The 18,254-nt window shown below is 45.7% G+C and overlaps 2 protein-coding genes across 5 annotated transcripts in view; one reads left to right on the top strand and one right to left on the bottom strand.

Annotated features, from left to right (window-relative positions):
• Positions 1–7,698, bottom strand: part of LOC119446440 (contactin-1a) — a 31,547-nt gene extending 23,849 nt beyond the window's left edge. For 2 of the 3 annotated variants that reach the window (XR_007466145.1, XM_037710872.2), the window contains exons 1-2: positions 7,413–7,698; positions 2,810–3,094 (exon numbers count right to left, since the gene is read on the bottom strand). Coding sequence is in view for 2 of the 3 variants with exons in the window: in XM_037710872.2 (XP_037566800.1) it covers positions 2,810–3,094; positions 7,413–7,482 (355 nt within the window). In the remaining variant the exon portion in view is untranslated. Of the gene's footprint in view, positions 1–2,809; positions 3,095–7,104; positions 7,240–7,412 lie in introns of those variants that run through there. The other variant, XM_049664150.1, reaches the window with a different exon arrangement.
• Positions 7,699–7,726: 28 nt separating this feature from the next.
• Positions 7,727–13,590, top strand: LOC119446439 (proton-coupled folate transporter). Of its 2 annotated transcripts, none has more exons than XM_037710871.2 (2): positions 7,727–7,964; positions 9,720–13,590. In XM_037710871.2, exon 2 carries the CDS (start codon positions 9,781–9,783, stop codon positions 11,446–11,448), a length of 1,668 nt encoding a protein of 555 aa, XP_037566799.1. In that variant the 5' UTR covers positions 7,727–7,964; positions 9,720–9,780; the 3' UTR covers positions 11,449–13,590. The 2 variants fall into 2 exon arrangements, with proteins under 2 accessions (XP_037566799.1, XP_049520098.1); XM_049664141.1 differs by having other exon boundaries at positions 8,084–13,590.
• Positions 13,591–18,254: the final 4,664 nt, after the last annotated feature.

The raw sequence follows: 18,254 nt of genomic DNA, 5'->3' as shown, positions 1-18,254 counted from the left end.
CGATAGCAACACAGCAATGTCATATGAAGTAAGGTGAGCGGCTTTGGTAGCAACAACACGCAGAACTGTTGTCGACGCCATCGGCGTTTTGCCCGCGTTAGCTCAAAATGCGTGCGGCGTTGGTGACTGTTGCTGGAGCCTCTGATATAAATAGGCACTTGGTGCCGCAGCTAAACGTCGCCTCCCTTCCCTCCCCCTCCCCCACGGCCTCTCGCGCGTCTGAAGAAGGCGCGTTTGCTCTACATATATGGTGATTGTAAAGGAGAAAAGAGACGCCTACTTCTGCAGCCCTTAAGCGAGCACGGCGCAGAACGCGCGTTTGTTCTCCGCCGTGCGTTCACTCCCCGTGAAAGACGCGCCCCTCGCGCCCTTTCACTCGCACATACAGCGTTCGGCGCGCGGCGACGATTTCATCTCCAAATGACGTCATACGGAACCTCACGGCGACGGCGACGGCAGAAATCTGCTTTTGAGTGTCCATATAATTGCTATCGCAATAAAAAGACAAGTTACCGTTCTCCATTTTGAATTTCCCTTCTGTCGTAGTAATGGGGAGGCCTCTGTGCCTTGTGCTAAATAGCTTCACTCGTCATCCACCTTCACAGAGTGGAATGGCTCATGATTTTTTTTGCTTCATGTGAATTCTAGCCAGATTTACACCAAGATACTTCATAGCATGTTGTTATGCAATCTATATGTAACATATATCGTGCGTGTCTACAAAAATGAAGGAACTACTCAGCCCGTAAATCAAATGTGAGACGAGCCGTTGTCAATTAAATATAAACGAAGCGAGGTGCACTCATTACCTCATGATGTTGCCCTGCGTGGATTGTCAGGGAACTCAAGGATTGTCAGGGAGCAAACAGTGCACAAATGCAACAGTAATTTTTTGTTATCCTTTGTTTTATTCCCGCGCTTGCTCTTATTATTCGCGATAAACTGTAATAAAATATTAAACTGTTAAGCTGTGCGCTTTTTATTTTTAAGAGTTGAGCGTTGTGTCCGACTTATTCCAAGGAGTAACTCTCCCTGCACTCTTACAACTCATGTGTTCTCCGGGAGGGGTATGCAGCTTGCAGTTTCCCAACTAATAAGGTTCCGCGACCAACCTGCTTAATGGAAAAGATCTCTTGCTGAAGTGTGCCATATATAAATATTAACAACTAACAACTAAACTAAGCACTATGCATAGGAAACTTTTATAACTGTACCGCTCATTCTGACCACAGTTACACGTTGACAACATCCAGTACAAGCACAGTACCAGTTCGTACGCTGTAAGTTTTTCGTTATCACTTCGCACTGGTATACTGTCGTACAATAAGCATAGGAGGCCCACACCCACCCGATCAATTTGTCTGAGTGGGCGATCTGGTGGAGTGGGCGAAGCCTCGAGCTGCTGCTGCGCAGTGGGGGAACGTGATGTGAGCGGCCAATGCAAGCGTGCGGGCCTAGGACGCCGTCGCGTGGTAAACAAAATTATAAAAAAAAAAAAAAAAAAAAAGCGGGAGCAGATGCGCGCCTCATGAAGAAGGATGGCGTCCCGTGGGAAACAAAACATGAAGCAAAAGACGCTGGCTCGCGCTTTCGGCTGCTACGCAACATCGTTCTTCTTGTAGGCGATACGCGGTGTTCGCATATCGTAGACAACCAGCATAGTGGTTGGCACGTTGGAGCGGAAGCGTTAGTCCTCCAAAGCAAAGGAAGGTATCTCAGCCGAACACAAAGAAGCGTCTTAAGGAAATCAAGGTTTCCCAACAGAATTCCAAAGACGGACCCATGCTTACTCACCTATAACGAATCGGCAACAGATCATCCCAAGTTTCATAATCAGGAACAACACAGACTTAGATATATTGTCAGGCACGTACAGCTGCCAAGCACATGGTTGCGTTGGGCAACGTCCTTTTCCTATAAGTTCGGAGAAACAGAATACGGCCCCAGCTTGGCTATAGGTGTTGCACTAGCCGTATAAGAGGCGGGTTTATCGTGAACAGAAGCGGTGAATTTCGATAAATAAAAAGGATTACTATCATCATCATCATTGACAAAAGCTGACTCCCCCCCCCTGCAGAAAAAAACCTGGATCCACCCCTGGGTCCAACAAACAATCCTGCAGTTCAAACAGACACATGTGCATCAAAACCATCCGATGTGCCCAAAAGCTTGCTGTTCGATCTGTTGAAACCTGTTGGAAATGGGCACAAACCTGGGGGAACTTGTTGGATGCATTGTTGGTGCAAGTGGTGATATGATGAACTGGAGATGTTTTACACACGTATTTCCAGCTTCAGACAGCAGTGACATTCTGGTTTCAGTTGGTGGTGGGAGACACGTTTGACACTGGTGTACAAAACTTAGTGCTGCACTATGAAAAAAATTGAAACAAAGGTAGTGCATATATGAAAAACTCAGATATTTGTCGTTGTATGTGCAGCTATAAACATTGCTTTCTTTCCTATGCTTTTCATTCATTTAATGATTATTTAGAACCTACTTTATGGACAGGCCTCATATGTTCATCTTTATTGGAAAAGACTGCAACATTAAAATGACTATGGAAGGCAACAGAAAGAACTGGGCAACTGCCAGCTTTCTTTCAACTCTTTTCGTACTTGCTCTATCGTCACACAGCTTTCTTGCAATGATGAACCAACACGAACTGGCCAAACCGTTTCAGTTCTGCCAACTGCCAGTTCCAGCATGAATAGAAATTCTGCAGAGTAAAATATTCTAAAACATTTGCATGCTTTTTTCCGGAAAGCGCTTGTGAAGTAAAGGGTTAAGGGATTCTGTGTGCACTCACTACGGACAACGAGCTGAGCGCTGCTGTGAGGATGCGGCGTGTCGAGGTAGCAGGAGTAGTTTCCGGCGTCGCTCAGCAGAAGTCCCGACGACACCAGGTCACCGCGGTACTCGTACACCGTCCAGCTGAGCTCGGGGCCCAGACCGCGACCGTCCTTCAGCCAGACAATGCGCTGAGCTTGGTTGTGGTGGTGCGGCCGGCTAATGTTGCACTGGAGCGTGAGACGTGAGCCTAGGTCCCCTTCAATGACGCTTGGCAGCCCAGTGGCAGAGTGGTGGTGCAAAGCTGCGGGGTGACAAGCAGCGTGGAGCCAGAAATGACTGGCACTGAACAGCATCAACATAGAGCGGGTTTTACCCCGCGTTCTCAAGCGTTCCTCTGCTCGACCCCCTGTCACAATGAAAGCTAGAGGGCAGCACTGCCAGATGGCTGATGCAATCACTGCACTTCAACCGTAGAGCTTCCTCTAGTGCTAGTGTCTACAAGAGTTGCAAACATGACATTTAAGCCAGCACGGGAATAAATGGTCAGTACTTGGATTTGCCTAAACTTCATCCTTCTGGCCAGCGGCTCCGGAATCGGGAGGGGCAGCGGTGGCGAGCACCCCACAGATTCCATTGCAGCGGGTGGGGAGGGGGGACACTGCCACTCCAGCCCTGAGGGTTCATCCCCACCCCTCTAATACAGTAAAGTAAATCTTAGTTTCACAATAACAGAAAGGCACCAGAAAGTACATTGAGCACCCCCCCCCCCCCTTTTACCACTCCCCCTTTTTCATTCTTGAAGTGTTTGTGCAAGCACATCATCCCCTTTCATCTTTTCATCCCACTGTGTCTCGATGTACGAGACACAGTACTTTGTGCACAGTGCTATGTAAATGAAACAATTTGCAAAGATAACGCATGCGCGCAGAGACTAACTGTCTAGCTGAGTTTAGAAAACTATGATTGCTTGAAAATTTAGAAAGGTAAAGCGTGATAAATAAAGGCGAAAAAAATAAAACGTCTAAAGCCACAGGCGCAAAGATTAGAAATATCCGTGCATCATTCCCATTGTACTTGAAAAAATTGCAGCCTCGAGAGTTCTTTCTCGTAATTCTCGTAGGATACTCTACAACTTCAATGACGTTCCTCAACAGATTCCGAGCTGAAGTTTTCCTACTGGGCATTGTCAATGCCTGCTCAAATGCCTCAAAATCAATAAGTATTCTTGATGGAGACCTTTGCTGGAATAACGTAAGAATTTTTGTTCCAATGCTGTTCCTTTTCATGCTCCACCAGTGCTTCGAGTGGCACTCCGCCCATGTTATCCCTGGGATTGATCGGCCATGAATAGTGGATGACAACAAAGGAATACAATAAAGTGAAAGGGATCCTCACATTATGCCAGCCCTCACTGCAGGGATCATTAAGGAAATAACACGGATGCAAAAGTGGACAAAAAGCCAAATTGCCACACTTGAGAGATGAATGCATGGAGCGATGTGCACCGTACAAGAAAGGCGGCGAAGTTTGTTTGGAGAAAAATGGTACGCTTGAGCTGCTGCTTGGGTGACGCATAGAAAAATGAAGCATGCACAACACATCTGCGTGAACGGAGAGGTTCGAAACTGTCCTATGCCAGCATGTGATTATTCCGTGTCCTGCGCTACATATTTAGAGCATGCATTCGAAGGCCCCGTTTGCACGGATGAACAAACTAAGTTGCACGCGCAACTTTTACGTGAAAACACCGAATGTACTCGTATATATTAGCATTCAAGTAATCAATACATTATTAGATTTAGGAAGCAAATACAAGACGGCCAGAAGAAAAAGGAGAAATAAGGGGCTACATTTTTCTTTAGTTTCACCCCGTGAAAACAACAAACAACAAAGCCAGCGAAAGCAAAGTTTTAAGTAAGGCATAGGAAAACTGAAGCCTTCTTTTTGAACTGAGATGTATAAATACTACAGAAGAGGGAAAAAGAGGGGGACAAAAACACAATTTGTCACAGATGGAGCTGAATCTGCATCTTCTGCATAATGACTGCAATGCCCTACAATTGAGCTACCGCACCAGACATCTACCCATCTGCTTTTTGGACCAGATCTAGCTTCTGAAGTCTAGATCTATATCTTCTGAGAAGCTAGATCTAGATCTAGCTTCTACTCATCTGCTATCTGAGGACTAGATCTAGCCCTAGCAACGTTAGCCAATGCCAAGCCAGAGCAATACAAACAGAGTAACATGCGTGCAAGGTGAAAATTCCTGTATAATGTGAGGCTGCTGGTCAAGAGGGTCGATAACTGCCAAGAACACCTCAGAGCACTATGCTAAAAAGTGAAGGATTTTCAGCTATTCCCACAGAATTCAACATGATATATATGGTTAATACCATAAATATTGTGGTAGCATTACAGCAAGTAAATTTTCTTGCATAACGTTATCACAGTTTGCATGCATCGATAGCACACCTACTTACATGCATGCACACTTAACCTTTGTTGCGCTGATTCTGTGTGTGCAGGCCTTTATGCATTCAACTTGGTAGTACACACATTTTTTGCCAGAAGTAATTTTCTGAAGCTTGACATGGGATGTAATCTCAGACGATCATATTCGGCGATGCTATCATTTTCACGTGACATAGCACACGGTGCATTTGGATAATTCGAGCAGTTTTGCTCAACCAGCCAATTAACTCAATCGGTCTTGCTCAACCAGCCAATCAGCATGCACTGAAAATGATATCTGCAAAAGTGACTGTATCTGCAAAAGTGACCATCTAGGAATATGTCCCCATGACAACTATGTGTGCTAACAGTATGGACGAGTAAAGAAATAAAAAAAAAATTAAATTGATGCAAAACCCCACAAAACTAGATTAAGTGTAAGCGCTGAGGAAATGATTTGTAGACAAGAAAGTGAGGGGCCCGATTGACCACAAACCATAGTACTTGCATTTGTCGCAGTGAAATGCACTAGGTTTCTGACCCCCCCCCCCCCCCCTCCCGGAGATAAACTTCAGTTTAGATTGCCACTCACCACCTGTCAAATACATTTTATGCTCTACGTAACATGTCGACACATTGAGCTGCCAGTTGGTAGCTATTAGCTAAGATTTGCATAGCTTGGCACATATATCCAGTTCAAATTTCAGAGGCAGCACACCTGCAACAGATACAGCTGTCGCTAATCTGGAAGCACAAAACTGCTATCACTATCACTCTCAAGTGTCAATGTTATTTGTGCTTGACTATGTTAAGCTGAGATACCTCGCGAGCGAAAAGAAAAAAAAAATGCTGAAATATTTTCTGTCACATCTTCACCAAAATAACTGCAGGATTAGCCGCATTTTTTTTTTTTAACTATACACAGCACTTAGTACTCAAGCATTGTTGGCTGTACAAATCAGGCATGTCCGCCTTATGCATGCCAGATAACCCAGAATTGGGTCATGCTGGGCCTCCTGAGGCATGTCCTCAATCTGTGTTTTGATGCACAGGACCCCACGTGCGAAATATTTTGCCTACAGAATTGACAGAATGGTAGCTGAATAAACTGTAATAATGTGCACAGTACGCGAAAGCTTATTTTTTAAATCCACAGCTCTGCTCTGGTACAGTAGCTTTCTCTCATGCATACAATGCTCTCAAAAAGTTGCTTTATTAATTGATTTAAACACCCGATATTCTTTGTTTCACAAGTACGAGGGGACCAGACTGCCGCAATCAGTGTCACGCGAACATCATCAATAAAAAATATTGGTGCTCGTCAACACATCAGAACACTAGCAAATTAGTGAGTTTTGGAACGTAACTAGCAATTAGAGAGTTTTGGACCGTAAACACTTTCAAATGTAAACGCATTCACGGGGTTAATGTTCAACGGGATTATCAGGCTACCTAGGTGAGAAACTGTGCTCACTGGTACTTGTAAACTACTATTAGAACCCCCGGTACCGGCAATCCGTTTTTTTTTTTTAGGAAATAAACTCAACGTTCGGTTCTTTAACCTCAAACCTCGCACACTAGGAAGGTGCAAATTTTTATACGAATTTATAAACCATCGTCAAGCTCGTCAGTGTGGCTTGCAGTTAAGGAAAAAATCTGAATGATCGTATCACTGATCCCTATTATGAAATCAGTGGATAGCACTGCTTTCAACGGCCGATACGAACGCAGTCGTTTCTGGCACGAACAAAGAATTAGTTTAGTTTGTCAAGCGATTTTTGGAGCGGGATAAATGCACGATGTTATTTTTCAAACGCGGCTTCACGGACAAACACAACACCGACTACATTCCAGACTTACCGACAGAATCCCTTCGCATCCTCACCTAAATGAGTTAGGAGCCTTGGTGTAATTGTGAGACATCGATAGTACGTAGCCATTGAATGCGACAGTTAGATAATAAACAAATGTTTGGTATCAGAGTGTCGCTTTGCTTTCATGAATAACGCAAGATTGCGTGTCTCATGTCAGAAACCTGTAAATTCAGCACAAGCATTTGACAGCTCGGTAACTGAAAGCGGATCCTGCATTCAACTAATCCAGTTAGTACGCGAACCTGTGTTCCAAAAGCAGGCGCACTAGCGGAAAAAAAAACTCTTCGTACGTACCTTCCAAAAACACATCAATGAAGGGTAAAATCAGTAAGAAGGAATAATGAATTATTCTTCCGAACATCATAAGATGCTAAGAGTCCATTTCGGCCATGTTGAACATCCGCGCAGTGATCCCTAATCCGTTCGCATCCACTCATAAAACAAACAAAAACGAAACTTAAGTAACTTGAAACTTTTTACTGATCGGGATGTCAATCCAGTATTTGAAATAAAAAGAAGGTTATTCTATCGTTGTCTTCTTTGCGTAATCGTTTCGAAAACACAGAACTCGTTTCGAGAGCGCATACGCACAGACTTCAGGGCGCTGGCCGTACCGTGACCATGTGCGTGCATGTATCTGTGTGACTGTTTCGTTGGTCTTTATTCTATGTTTGTCCCGCTGAATACCAGTAAATGGGGCTAGCTTGGGTTTTTGGCACCATCAGACACGTTGGTGGCAGCAAGAGCGGCACGACCGTTTAGCGAGCGGATCAACGCAATCTGCTAGTGAGCCTGGTGCTGTGCTTGAACGCGTTGGCGCGCAGGCATCGTCGATTCACGAAAGAGGTAAGAACTGAGGCTGGCTGCGTTACCGCGTTGGATGTAGCGCTCTAGGCGAGTAGCGCAGCGATTAGGCTGTGGTGAAGCTTATCGGTTATAGTTTCTTATTTCTTCCCGCAATCCAGCAAACTCCAGTGCGTTTCGGCCAGGAAGACCAGGATGGTGCCGGTCAACGTTACGGTGCCGGTCAGGCGTTACAAGTTGAGGGATGGCCGCCGCTTCCATGCAACGAATACGACAGATGCCTGTCCCTACGAGAGAGACTCAACTACGAAGCGATTGCGGAAAGGATGTAACGTTCCTATCGGCAGCAGGTACCAGGCTCTGGTACCGCGTACTGTGTCCGCAAAGCTACCGCTCGCTGACTCTGCCCCCGACAAGGCAGTTCTGGTATGGGCGCCCAGCGGTTGCGTTCCGGAGAGTGCGCTAGACGTGTACACGAACTTGGCAACCGAAAGCTATGGCTATAACGAAGAGCAAGCCCTGGGACTGCTTCAGTGGCATGGCCACGACCTGCCTAAAGCAATCGCCGAGCTCGGAAACTTTATGCCTGTTGTGGACGAGTGGACGGCGGAGGACGAACTGCGGTTCGAGAACGCTTTGAAGATACACAGCAAGAACTTTCGAATGATACAGGGCGCGTTTCCGAAAAAGACCATTTCCAGCCTGGTGCAGCACTACTACCTTTGGAAGCAAACTCGTACGCACACCAGCCTGCTGCAGCATCGGTTACTGCATCCGACCGCAGCAGCACGTGGTAGATGTTTCTCCCAAGACGGAAAAGCGCAGGGTGGTAGTACTCGCATCAGAATCGGCCGACGCTCCTCGAAGCTTGTTGACGACTCTGAGAAGGAGGGAAGGGATCAGGTTGATCCAGAGAAAGCAGACACAACCACGAAAGTGGAACGGTACCACCAGCCACGGTATTCTTTCTTAAAACATGGAGAAATTAAGCAATTAACTTTGGGATTGAATTGCAATGTTGACACCATCCTGCGCGCGATGGACCGTGAAATTGTAAACCTGCGAAAAGTAGTACAAAAGAACAAGCAAGACCTAAACCGAATGAAGCATCTGTACTCCAGAAGCATCGATAGGATTCTTCATTCTCGTGACAACGACCTTCTGTGAGCTTGTGGCAGATCACAGGCTAAATGCCACCAGTGTGTCTGACTCGGGCAAGAAAAAGAAAAACACTGGAACTGATGCGCGACATAACATATCATTTGTGCAGAGTGGCAACAGAAAATATGTGCAATGTTTTGACTAGTCATTGACTATTTACCATTATGAAAGTTGGGAATTGTTAAAATATTTTTATAGTGTCACAACTGTTATGCGCAGCCCATGAGCAGTAAGATGTCTGCAGCTTGGCCAACATGTTTTCAATTTTTATCATTTTGTGCCTACTCACTACCTCATCTAGTCAGTGCATCATCCGTTTTCCTGCACATTATTGTTTCACCGATTTCACATTGTTCACAAAGACACTTGCATATCTTATGTAAATGTTTGCTTTTATGCTCCTAAAGTAGTGATATCATCCTGCACCATCGTCAGTCTGTGATTAAACTGCCACATAGTTACACTGCCATTAACATACTCTTATGCAGCCACACTGTTCGATTGTGTTGTTTCGGTGCAAGTCTACAGACTGCATTATGAGCATGTGCATACATATATCGGTAAAAGCTAGGTGAAACCCTCTAGAATCTGCAACTGATAGTGATTGAGCGATGTACCTCACTACTTTTGTTTCAGAGGACGTGCTCATCTGGTTCTTCTTTGTCCCTTCCTAACTTCCTCCAACTTGGTAGGCGGCATGGAAGGAGGTTTGCCAAGCGTTGCGGGTGACTTTGTTGAAGACTACTTGGAACACACATGGCGAAGACGGGCCCAGCGCTACAGGCGACGGCTGAGAGAGTTTTTTATGCCATCTGGGCTGCACGGCACATTTCGAAACTTGGACTCATTGGCTGGGGCAAGTTCTCCCACCTCTGAGGACTTAGAAGAGGAAGACAGGCGCAGTTGCTGTCGGAAGTGTCTGGACTTTGTTGTGACGCTGCGGCTTGAAGCATTCTTTTTTCTCTTCACCCTAGCCTACACTATGCAGTATGCCACAACAGCCAATCTGCTTGAGCTGAAGGCATGCTACCAGGTGCTTAATGAGAGCAAGGAAATCTGTGGAAATTTGACGGAGAATTCAAAGGAGCTTGTAAAGGTTCGAAATGTTGCTACTTTGTACATTATATATCAGTCTCTCGTTGGGTTTTTGCCTGGAGCGTTGATCACTCTTGTCGTTGCAAGTTGGTGTGACGAGTCTGGTAGGTTCAAGATTCCATTGTATGTTTCTCTCGTTGGCAGCATGCTCAAGATTTCTGGAGAGCTGGTGACTGCGGTGTATGAAGACGCGTCTATCTACTTCAACCTGATCTCTGCAATCCCTGAGGGCCTGTCTGGTGGCCTTCCAGCTATTCTCATGTCGTCTTACACAATTACAGCATTGTCATCTTCGAGGAAACAGAGAACCATGAGGTTCTTCACCTTACAGATTGCCTTTGTCATTGCACTGCCAGTTGGTCAGCTAATCACTGCCCTCGCATTTGTAAACTCTGGTAGGTTTGTCCCTTTGATGGGCTCCTCACTAGGCATTCTTGCCCTGTCATTCCTGTGTGCAGTATTCCTAGTCAGGGATACGGCTCCCTGCATTGCAGAAGATCCAGGAAACGTTCAAGCTCCTGGAGAGTCTTCGTCTGGAGTGCCTTCCTCCAGCGCAAGACCTTATAAGCTAGTCAAGCATCTCTTCAGCACACGACATCTCGTGGGCAGCATCCGCACTGTCCTCGGCCGTCATTACGACGTAGACCGGTTTAGGATTCCACTGCTTGTTCTCTCTGTGTTCCTTCTTGTACTGAACAGCCAGACATCTTTCATGGGTTACTTCTACGCAAAGAAGCAGTTCAACTGGACCTTCTCCCAGTACCTGGTGATTACTTCTGCATTTTCACTAGCTAGTGTGCTTGTTTTGATTCCACTTTTAGTAATCTTCCTGCGTTGGCTTCCAAACCAAGAGTATGGTCTTGCCGTAGTTGGCATCATGGGGGTTGGTGCCAAGAACATCTTCCATGCGTCTTCTGGAGCTGCGGGCAGCCCTCTTTACTTTCTAGGCTATGGCTTTGGAATGCTGAGCAATATTGCACCAGCTTGCATACGCTCACACATTTCGAGACTTCTTCCAGATGCTGAATACGGAAGACTGTTTTCTGTAATGGCAACCTGTGAAGCCCTTGCTCCTCTCTTGGGGCGCGTGATGTTTGAGCGACTGTTCGGTTTGTCCAAAGGTTTCTTTGCGGGGCTTTCGTTTATAGTTGGCCTCCTATTTTTGGTCCTGCCTCTAGCTGTAGTAGTTTATTTCTGGCGTAAGCGTCAGAATGAGTATGCTGTAATGGCAGAGGACCCAGCAGCTGAAAATGCAAATCCTAGAGCTTAGTTCTGTTTTGTGGACTTTTATTAATGCCTGTTTAGATTGTGTGGTAGTCAACTTGCACAAAGTAGTTCATGTTACTTTTACTGTTGATCTTCACAAATTCTGCAGCACATCTGGCTGCTTTCTTGTCTACGTCTTGCTTATTGGGGGATTTCAATGTCAGCATTTACTTGTGTGTGTTGGGAATGTGCAAGTATCCTGAGAGTGCCTTTATATAAGGAAGCGTGTTGCACCTGTTCTGTTAATAAAGCTTTAACAGTGTAAACCTAATGACACAATTGTTGTCCTGTTTGTGATGCCCAATATGTGCCTTAATAAAAAATTGAGAAGTTCATCTCCTTTAGAGTAGAGGTTACTCGCGGGTCATGCGAGGTTAACTTTTTCCTGGGCTTGTTAATGTTCTCTTAATGATTGTGCCAATCACAAGCGTTGGTTTGCAAAAGGATTGCAACTACTAGTTCCTAAATAGCATAGGATGTAAGTGTGTCAACAAGTTCATATTGGAAAAAAATAAGGAAGGAAAGCTATGAAAGAGGCACATGGGAGAAATGATTACTCATTTTCAAAGATTGTAATCTTTTTCTTTTTTTTCGCTCAACTTAGTTGGTGCATAAATCTTGTTTTTTGGCAACACAAGGACTCCACTAGCATACCTTTGCATGATCGAGCCAACAAGTTTACCAATGTATGAAGTCTTTATTGTAGGTGCAGTCAACACATAGCCATCCAAATGCTGAAAAATAAGGAAGATAAGCTGAAATGTTTACTGTGTCAGTCCGCCAAAGAGTGACCAAAGATTGTTCATGCATGATTAGTAAAAGCTGCAATATTATCAACTCTTGTGTGATTGCATAATTCATTCTACTATCCTTCAGAATGATGTTTGTCTCCTGTACATGTGTGTGGTCTACCGACCGTCTCTTTTGCTCAGTTAGGTTTTTCATGGTAAGCACTGGGTTAGCAATGCACATTTATTCACAATTAGAATTGAATATGATATGCAGAGGTGGGCAACGGTCGGATATGAAATAATGTTTGGGCAGTAGCCCAGTCTTGCTTCCTTTTCTTTTTTCTCTTGTCCTCTGTGTTCTTAACAGTGCATATTTTTAACGTGGTTTGCAGCTAGTTGAACCTCGCCATAGTTTTATGCAAGAAATCATTGTGCGTCTCATTGTATTTATTGACATTCCATAAGTTTTAATCCTGTGACATGACCACGGAGTAAAAAAGTTTTCAGGAGGCGAAGCAGTGCTCGCTCTGGCATTCCGATAAAGTTATGTCGGAGGGCACGTCGCCGACACATTCCCTGTCGTTCAAAGCCATCCAGGACCATCACCGCTAGCCGCTTCTATGCGCGAATGGATGCACTCGTTTCTGATGCCTGCGCTTACTTCCCCATATTTCAAAGCAGTGACACAAACAACAGCCCGCGAAGTCGTGGCAAACGTGGGTACTGGCAAGATGCCTCAATCTCATCTTGACCCACCGGCGCGCGCTGTCACATCCGGACAGATTCCCCCTTCTGAAATGCTTCTTTATCCGTGGGCATGACATTATCAACACTTTATTGTACCTTTCCACTTAGATACCACTGATATACTCTAAGTTGTGTGATGCTTCATTTCGGTAGCTCTACTGGTTGCGTGTGAGCATAGTGCAATTTGTAGTGCCAGTAATAAGAAAGTTTGCTGTCGGCTTAAATCTGAGTGGAGAAGGTACCTTAGTCACAAAAAAAGGTTGTGTTTGGTTGTGGCAGCCTCGTATTGCCTTTTCTTTTTTGTGTCGGTAACATTAGTGTGCTATGGGCAACTCAACTGTCCCAGTTTGCAGAACTTGCTTTTATAACAATGTGTGGCTGTATTTGGTTGTGGCACAATTATGCCATTTCACTATTTAGACATAGAACTTCGGATATTTTCTTTCACGTTTTTAAAACACAGTAGTGTCCACTGTTGTGATCTAATGTTAAGGATGCCCGTTACTGTTATGATCCTGTTTTTGCTGTGTTGCTGTATTGATGAAATGTTATGGTGCTGTAAAACCATTTTGTGCTTTTGCAAAGTCGCATTGAGCACTTTCGTTTATTTTGTTTGTTTTGTGCAGTCTCTGATGAAAAATAAAGAAGAAAAGGTTGTTCGTTTCTTTATTCCCTTAGTATTGTTTTTCATGTCTTCCCACTTCTGCGCAATTACTGCTTCGCAGCAGTACACGAGGTTATGCTAACGTAGGCGAGAACTTGCTGTCACGAGTGACGAAGGGGTACTTTGCATGCGAAGGGATAAAACAGATAAAACACCAGTGCCTAGAACAATTTGGTTGTAGGTGTACCGTGCCTAGAACGCGAGACAACTTCTAAGCAACGTGCGGGGAGTTGTTTGTCTGTTGCATCTGCAAGAAAAAGCTAAAATCAAGTGACTGTAGGAAGCAGATCTCCTCGCCCCTCAACTTTCTTACGCCTTTTTTTCAATTGTCAACAATTTTTGTAAGTTTTCAACTCTGTAACTCAGTAATAAAAAAATCACTTCTGTAAACTGCACCTAATGCATCTAAAGCGGACAAAATTGATGTATTATACACCGCTCTAAAATATACCGCTAATTTGTGAATAGGTCTTTTGCAAAACCCTCAAACACTATCTTTAGATTCTCAAATGAATACAGTTTACATAACTGCGATATGTGATTCTGGTGCAGAGTTACAGATTTGTAAATTTTGGGTTTCTACTTTTCTGGAACACCGAATTCTAGCCCCTAAATCAAGACTCTGCTAGCTACAGTCACTAGAATTTAACTTCTCAAGTACAACAATTTAAATGAAATCAGTTCAGCGGTTGTCTCATACAAAGACGCAGTTTCGCAAGCATTGATAGCGATAGTAAAGTATATATTATATAATTACAGCAAAAAAGTAAGGTTGGGAGTTTTAGCGGTCGTATAAGTTGCCGTAAACATTCGCTAACGTAATTAACAAGCGTGCTGTCACGTGCGCACAGCAAGCATGAACAGATCTCACTCGACCACCGAGAACACTCGCTGTCACAACGCTGGCGTGATGAAGAGCGCAAATGTGCGAGTGAATGTTTCTGCTGCATTTCCCTTCAACGAGTCTCCGAGAGGCGAGATTACGCGACCTCCATGTACTAGGCACTGTTGGGACTCGGGGTAGCGTTTAGGTCGAGTGATCCTTCCAGCCACAGCGATGAGTACGTCCGGGAGTAAGAGCGAGAGAAAAGGGTTTATTTTACAATATTACAGTTGCTCCAGATATGGTAGCCCACTCCATGTAAGAGCACTTTGTCTCAGCTCGCTACATGTCGGAGCACTCATTCTGAAGATCACGTCATTCGATGGTCTTGATGCAGCCAGTCAGAGGGGTCGTATTGTCCACAGAACTCCGCCTATGAATTGTCCCACCTTCGAAGCAAGAACGAGGCAATCTGGAAACGGGGGGCTCACACTCCTTCCACGAAAGCCGTCGATTTTTGGTTTCTTGCTCTCCCTGACGGTCATCTTGCCAGGGTCAGGAGAGTGACCTTCGCGCTGGTTCCCGCTTCCACGAAAGGTGGCGGTTGTGGTCGCTTCTAAGTGAGCTTCTTTGTCATCGCGTCACATGCCGGTGTCGGGCCGCGTCGCTAGGTAGGCGGCCGTTGATGAAGGGGGTGGCATCGGAGGAAACACCCAAAGGATGCGCACAGCCGATTTGGGGTGCTTGTTTGCCCGTCACCATCGGTGTCGGGCACTGTCGCTGTCTGGGCGACGCTGATGAAAAGGGTTGCCTAGATGGAAGCAACCAAAGAATGTGCCCTGCTGATTCTGGACGCAACAGCGCGTGCGAAGACAAGACGGCGCACATGCAGCCATCTCGGCTCGCTGCAAGCATTGGCCCCGCCGGAGATTACCTCCAGGGGACGTATCCTGAAACGTTCCACTTCGGCGAGACAATTTCGCCTTCAGCGCGCGCTGATAGGCTGGTTGAGCAAAATTGGATGAGCTGATTGGTTGGTTGAGCACGACGTCATTAAATTTTGCTCAATCAGCGCGCGCCTGAAGGCGAAATATCGCCGAAAGTGGACCGTTTCAGAATACGTCCCCAAGATAGGGCGCTGGCAGCGCACGGTCGGGCTAGAGGAGGAGACGCACGCTCGCCTGCACCCCCCCCCCCCCTCCCGCTCGTCGACTTACGCGCGCGTTATTAGGATACCTCAAACATCGGCCGCGCAACAAGCCACCATCCTCGGCACACCGTCGCACGCTAGAATCTGATCGCACTTGGACTTCATTCGGGGCCTCACGACAACTACAGTCCGCCTCGAGTGTCCATCGTATAATTGCCATAGTATAAAAGCATTGCTGCGTTTAACATGTATTTAAATGGGCACCGTGCGTTCCAGCGGGTTCTCAATTAACCACCGGTTACGAGCTACAAAAAATAGAATTTGGTAGACAATTGTGCAATATTTCGCCGCCCAAATCCCAGCAAAGCTGAGCTGAGGCCGCATTCGGAGCGATTATTTTCCCGGCAAAGAGGCATTTCTCTGGTCCGTGTTGAACGTTTTCGCAGCCATGGTACAGTGTACTAGAATATGGAATTGCCTCCGAAGGTGAAATATCGGTAACACAGAACTCGATTTAAGAAGAAAATTGAAATCTTTTTTTTTTTAAGTTCTGGTTACCAGTACAGAAAAAAAAAAAATGTCTCAGCAAAAGATGCAATGACATACACCCGCAGTCCCTCCCCCTCCTGCCGACGACGCCTTTCATGGCCTCGGAGACCACGATCAGCAGAGGTGCCGAAACCGCATAACCTTCCCCCTTGTTACGGCCGTGACGACGACAAGGGCGTTATATTCACAGCTTATTGCAGATGCGTAATCGAACGAAGCTGCGGTTTTTCGTCATGCTAGCGCTGCTTCAAGTTCGAAGGTGCCGTATGTGTGACAGAATCTAAACTTATTGGGAGCAACGGCAACCATGACACCTGGGGTGCGATCTTGTACGCGTTCCAAAATGGAACGGAGGCGGTCCGTTCCATCGAGCCGCACACGATTGGTCGATTTGATCGTCGCGGTTCAAATTGACCAATCGTGTGCGGCTCACTGTTCAAATTGACCAATCGTGTGCGGCTCGATGGAACGGACCGCCTCCGTTCCATTTTGGAACGCGTACAAGATCGCACCCCTGAATATATCGCTCTTAACGCTCGCTTATCTCGCAACGCAGCTGCGCGAATTTCCTGTCGATCGCGTGCCGCTCTTATCATCCACCGTGCACGACCGGCTGATCCCGTTGATAGCGCTGGCGGAGCGCCGCTCTGACCACTGACAAAGCGCGAAAAGGAATGGAATCGTTAAATTATCGCGGCCATGCGCTCGTATGCGTGTACCTACATATACAGGGTGTTTTAAGCATGGCATGATTTTAGCTTCCGTTGTCGGCGACCTTCAATAGACCTTGAGCCAAAATCCAGAGCCATCATGCGGGCACTCAAGACGAGAATGGGGCGAGAACGGAACGAGAACACCCGGGCATCGTTGCGAGAGCAAAACGAGATCATCCGGGCAACCAGTCAAAAGTTAATAAAATGCGGTCTCTGGCCCCCAACCCCTTGTACAGGACCGCATTACATACGCTAGTTACTGCGCAAAACTTACAAAAAAAAAAAATATTGCTTCCGATTTCGTCCTAACGTTTGTTCACAATATCACTCAAGCTCTAACTTCTAGTACGCTGAAGTTAAATTTGCTATTTCCAATAGCGACGTTAAAAAAGGCAGATCACAGTGCACCGTACACTTGATATGTCATCTTCTGGCGCTGAGACAGGGTTGTCTGTGCTCTTTTCAACGCCAGCGGTCCGTGAGTTCCGCGGCGCGGGTTTTGCGCTGCCTCCTTCGAGAGATGGCGCAACGCTGCGTCACCAGGCCGGCAGCGTCCGGCGCGCTACGGATGGTTGTTTGCCAGAGACGAGACTTGCAACGAGGTTCAGTTCAAAACGTGTTCATTTCGGCTCAGTAAGCGTTCAGGCCTGCGTTGCACCACCAATCTGCTTTGCTGCATGGTAGCCATTTCATGCTTACATCTACTCTATCGATTACGGGAGAGCCAGCATTTTCTTTCGAAGGATGCATCCCATTCATAAAATGACCTCGAAGAAAGGACGCAGCCGACGCAACAACAGTAGTACAGCTTGCGACGTTGGCGCTAGCATTGAGCTACTTTTATGTGTATGTCACCTTTTCTTTTTTCTTTTTAGATGCACCAAATTTTTTAAAAAATTGCCTGTGGCAGATAGCACAATTCTAGCCTTTGATTTAAATTACTCGATGAGGCGGCCATTTCTACGAGAAATCAAAATGCTTAATTCAAAAACAACACAATTATGCTAATTAACTTCGTAATTAATTACTTTACGACCAATATTTCGATCTACGAATTGTAGCCAGTGAGTATGCAAGGCATATCGACTAAGCACGAATTCTGAGCATGGCACCTGTTTCGACATACGCGCCGTCAAGCTTGCAGTGAAAATGCACTGCTGCTTCATGGCGTTGAAACACAAAAGCAACTGGAACGTCAATGCATTTCGTGCGACAGTTTGAAAATTCATATATCGAAACTGGCGCATTGTCCCGAGAATTCGTCCCAAGTCTATACGCTAGCTACAATTCGCAGATAAAAAATGTGCCGCAACAGTAATTGATAAATTAGCGTAATTGCGTTAATTATTCAATGAAGAAGTTTGATTTCTCTTAGAAGTAATGGGCCGCCTCTTCGAGTAATTTAGATCAAGGGTTAGAATTGTGCTATCTGC

Source organism: Dermacentor silvarum, chromosome 3 (assembly GCF_013339745.2).
Source record: "Dermacentor silvarum isolate Dsil-2018 chromosome 3, BIME_Dsil_1.4, whole genome shotgun sequence".
Lineage (NCBI taxonomy): Eukaryota > Metazoa > Arthropoda > Arachnida > Ixodida > Ixodidae > Dermacentor > Dermacentor silvarum.
This window is presented reverse-complemented; position numbering and strand designations above follow the sequence as displayed.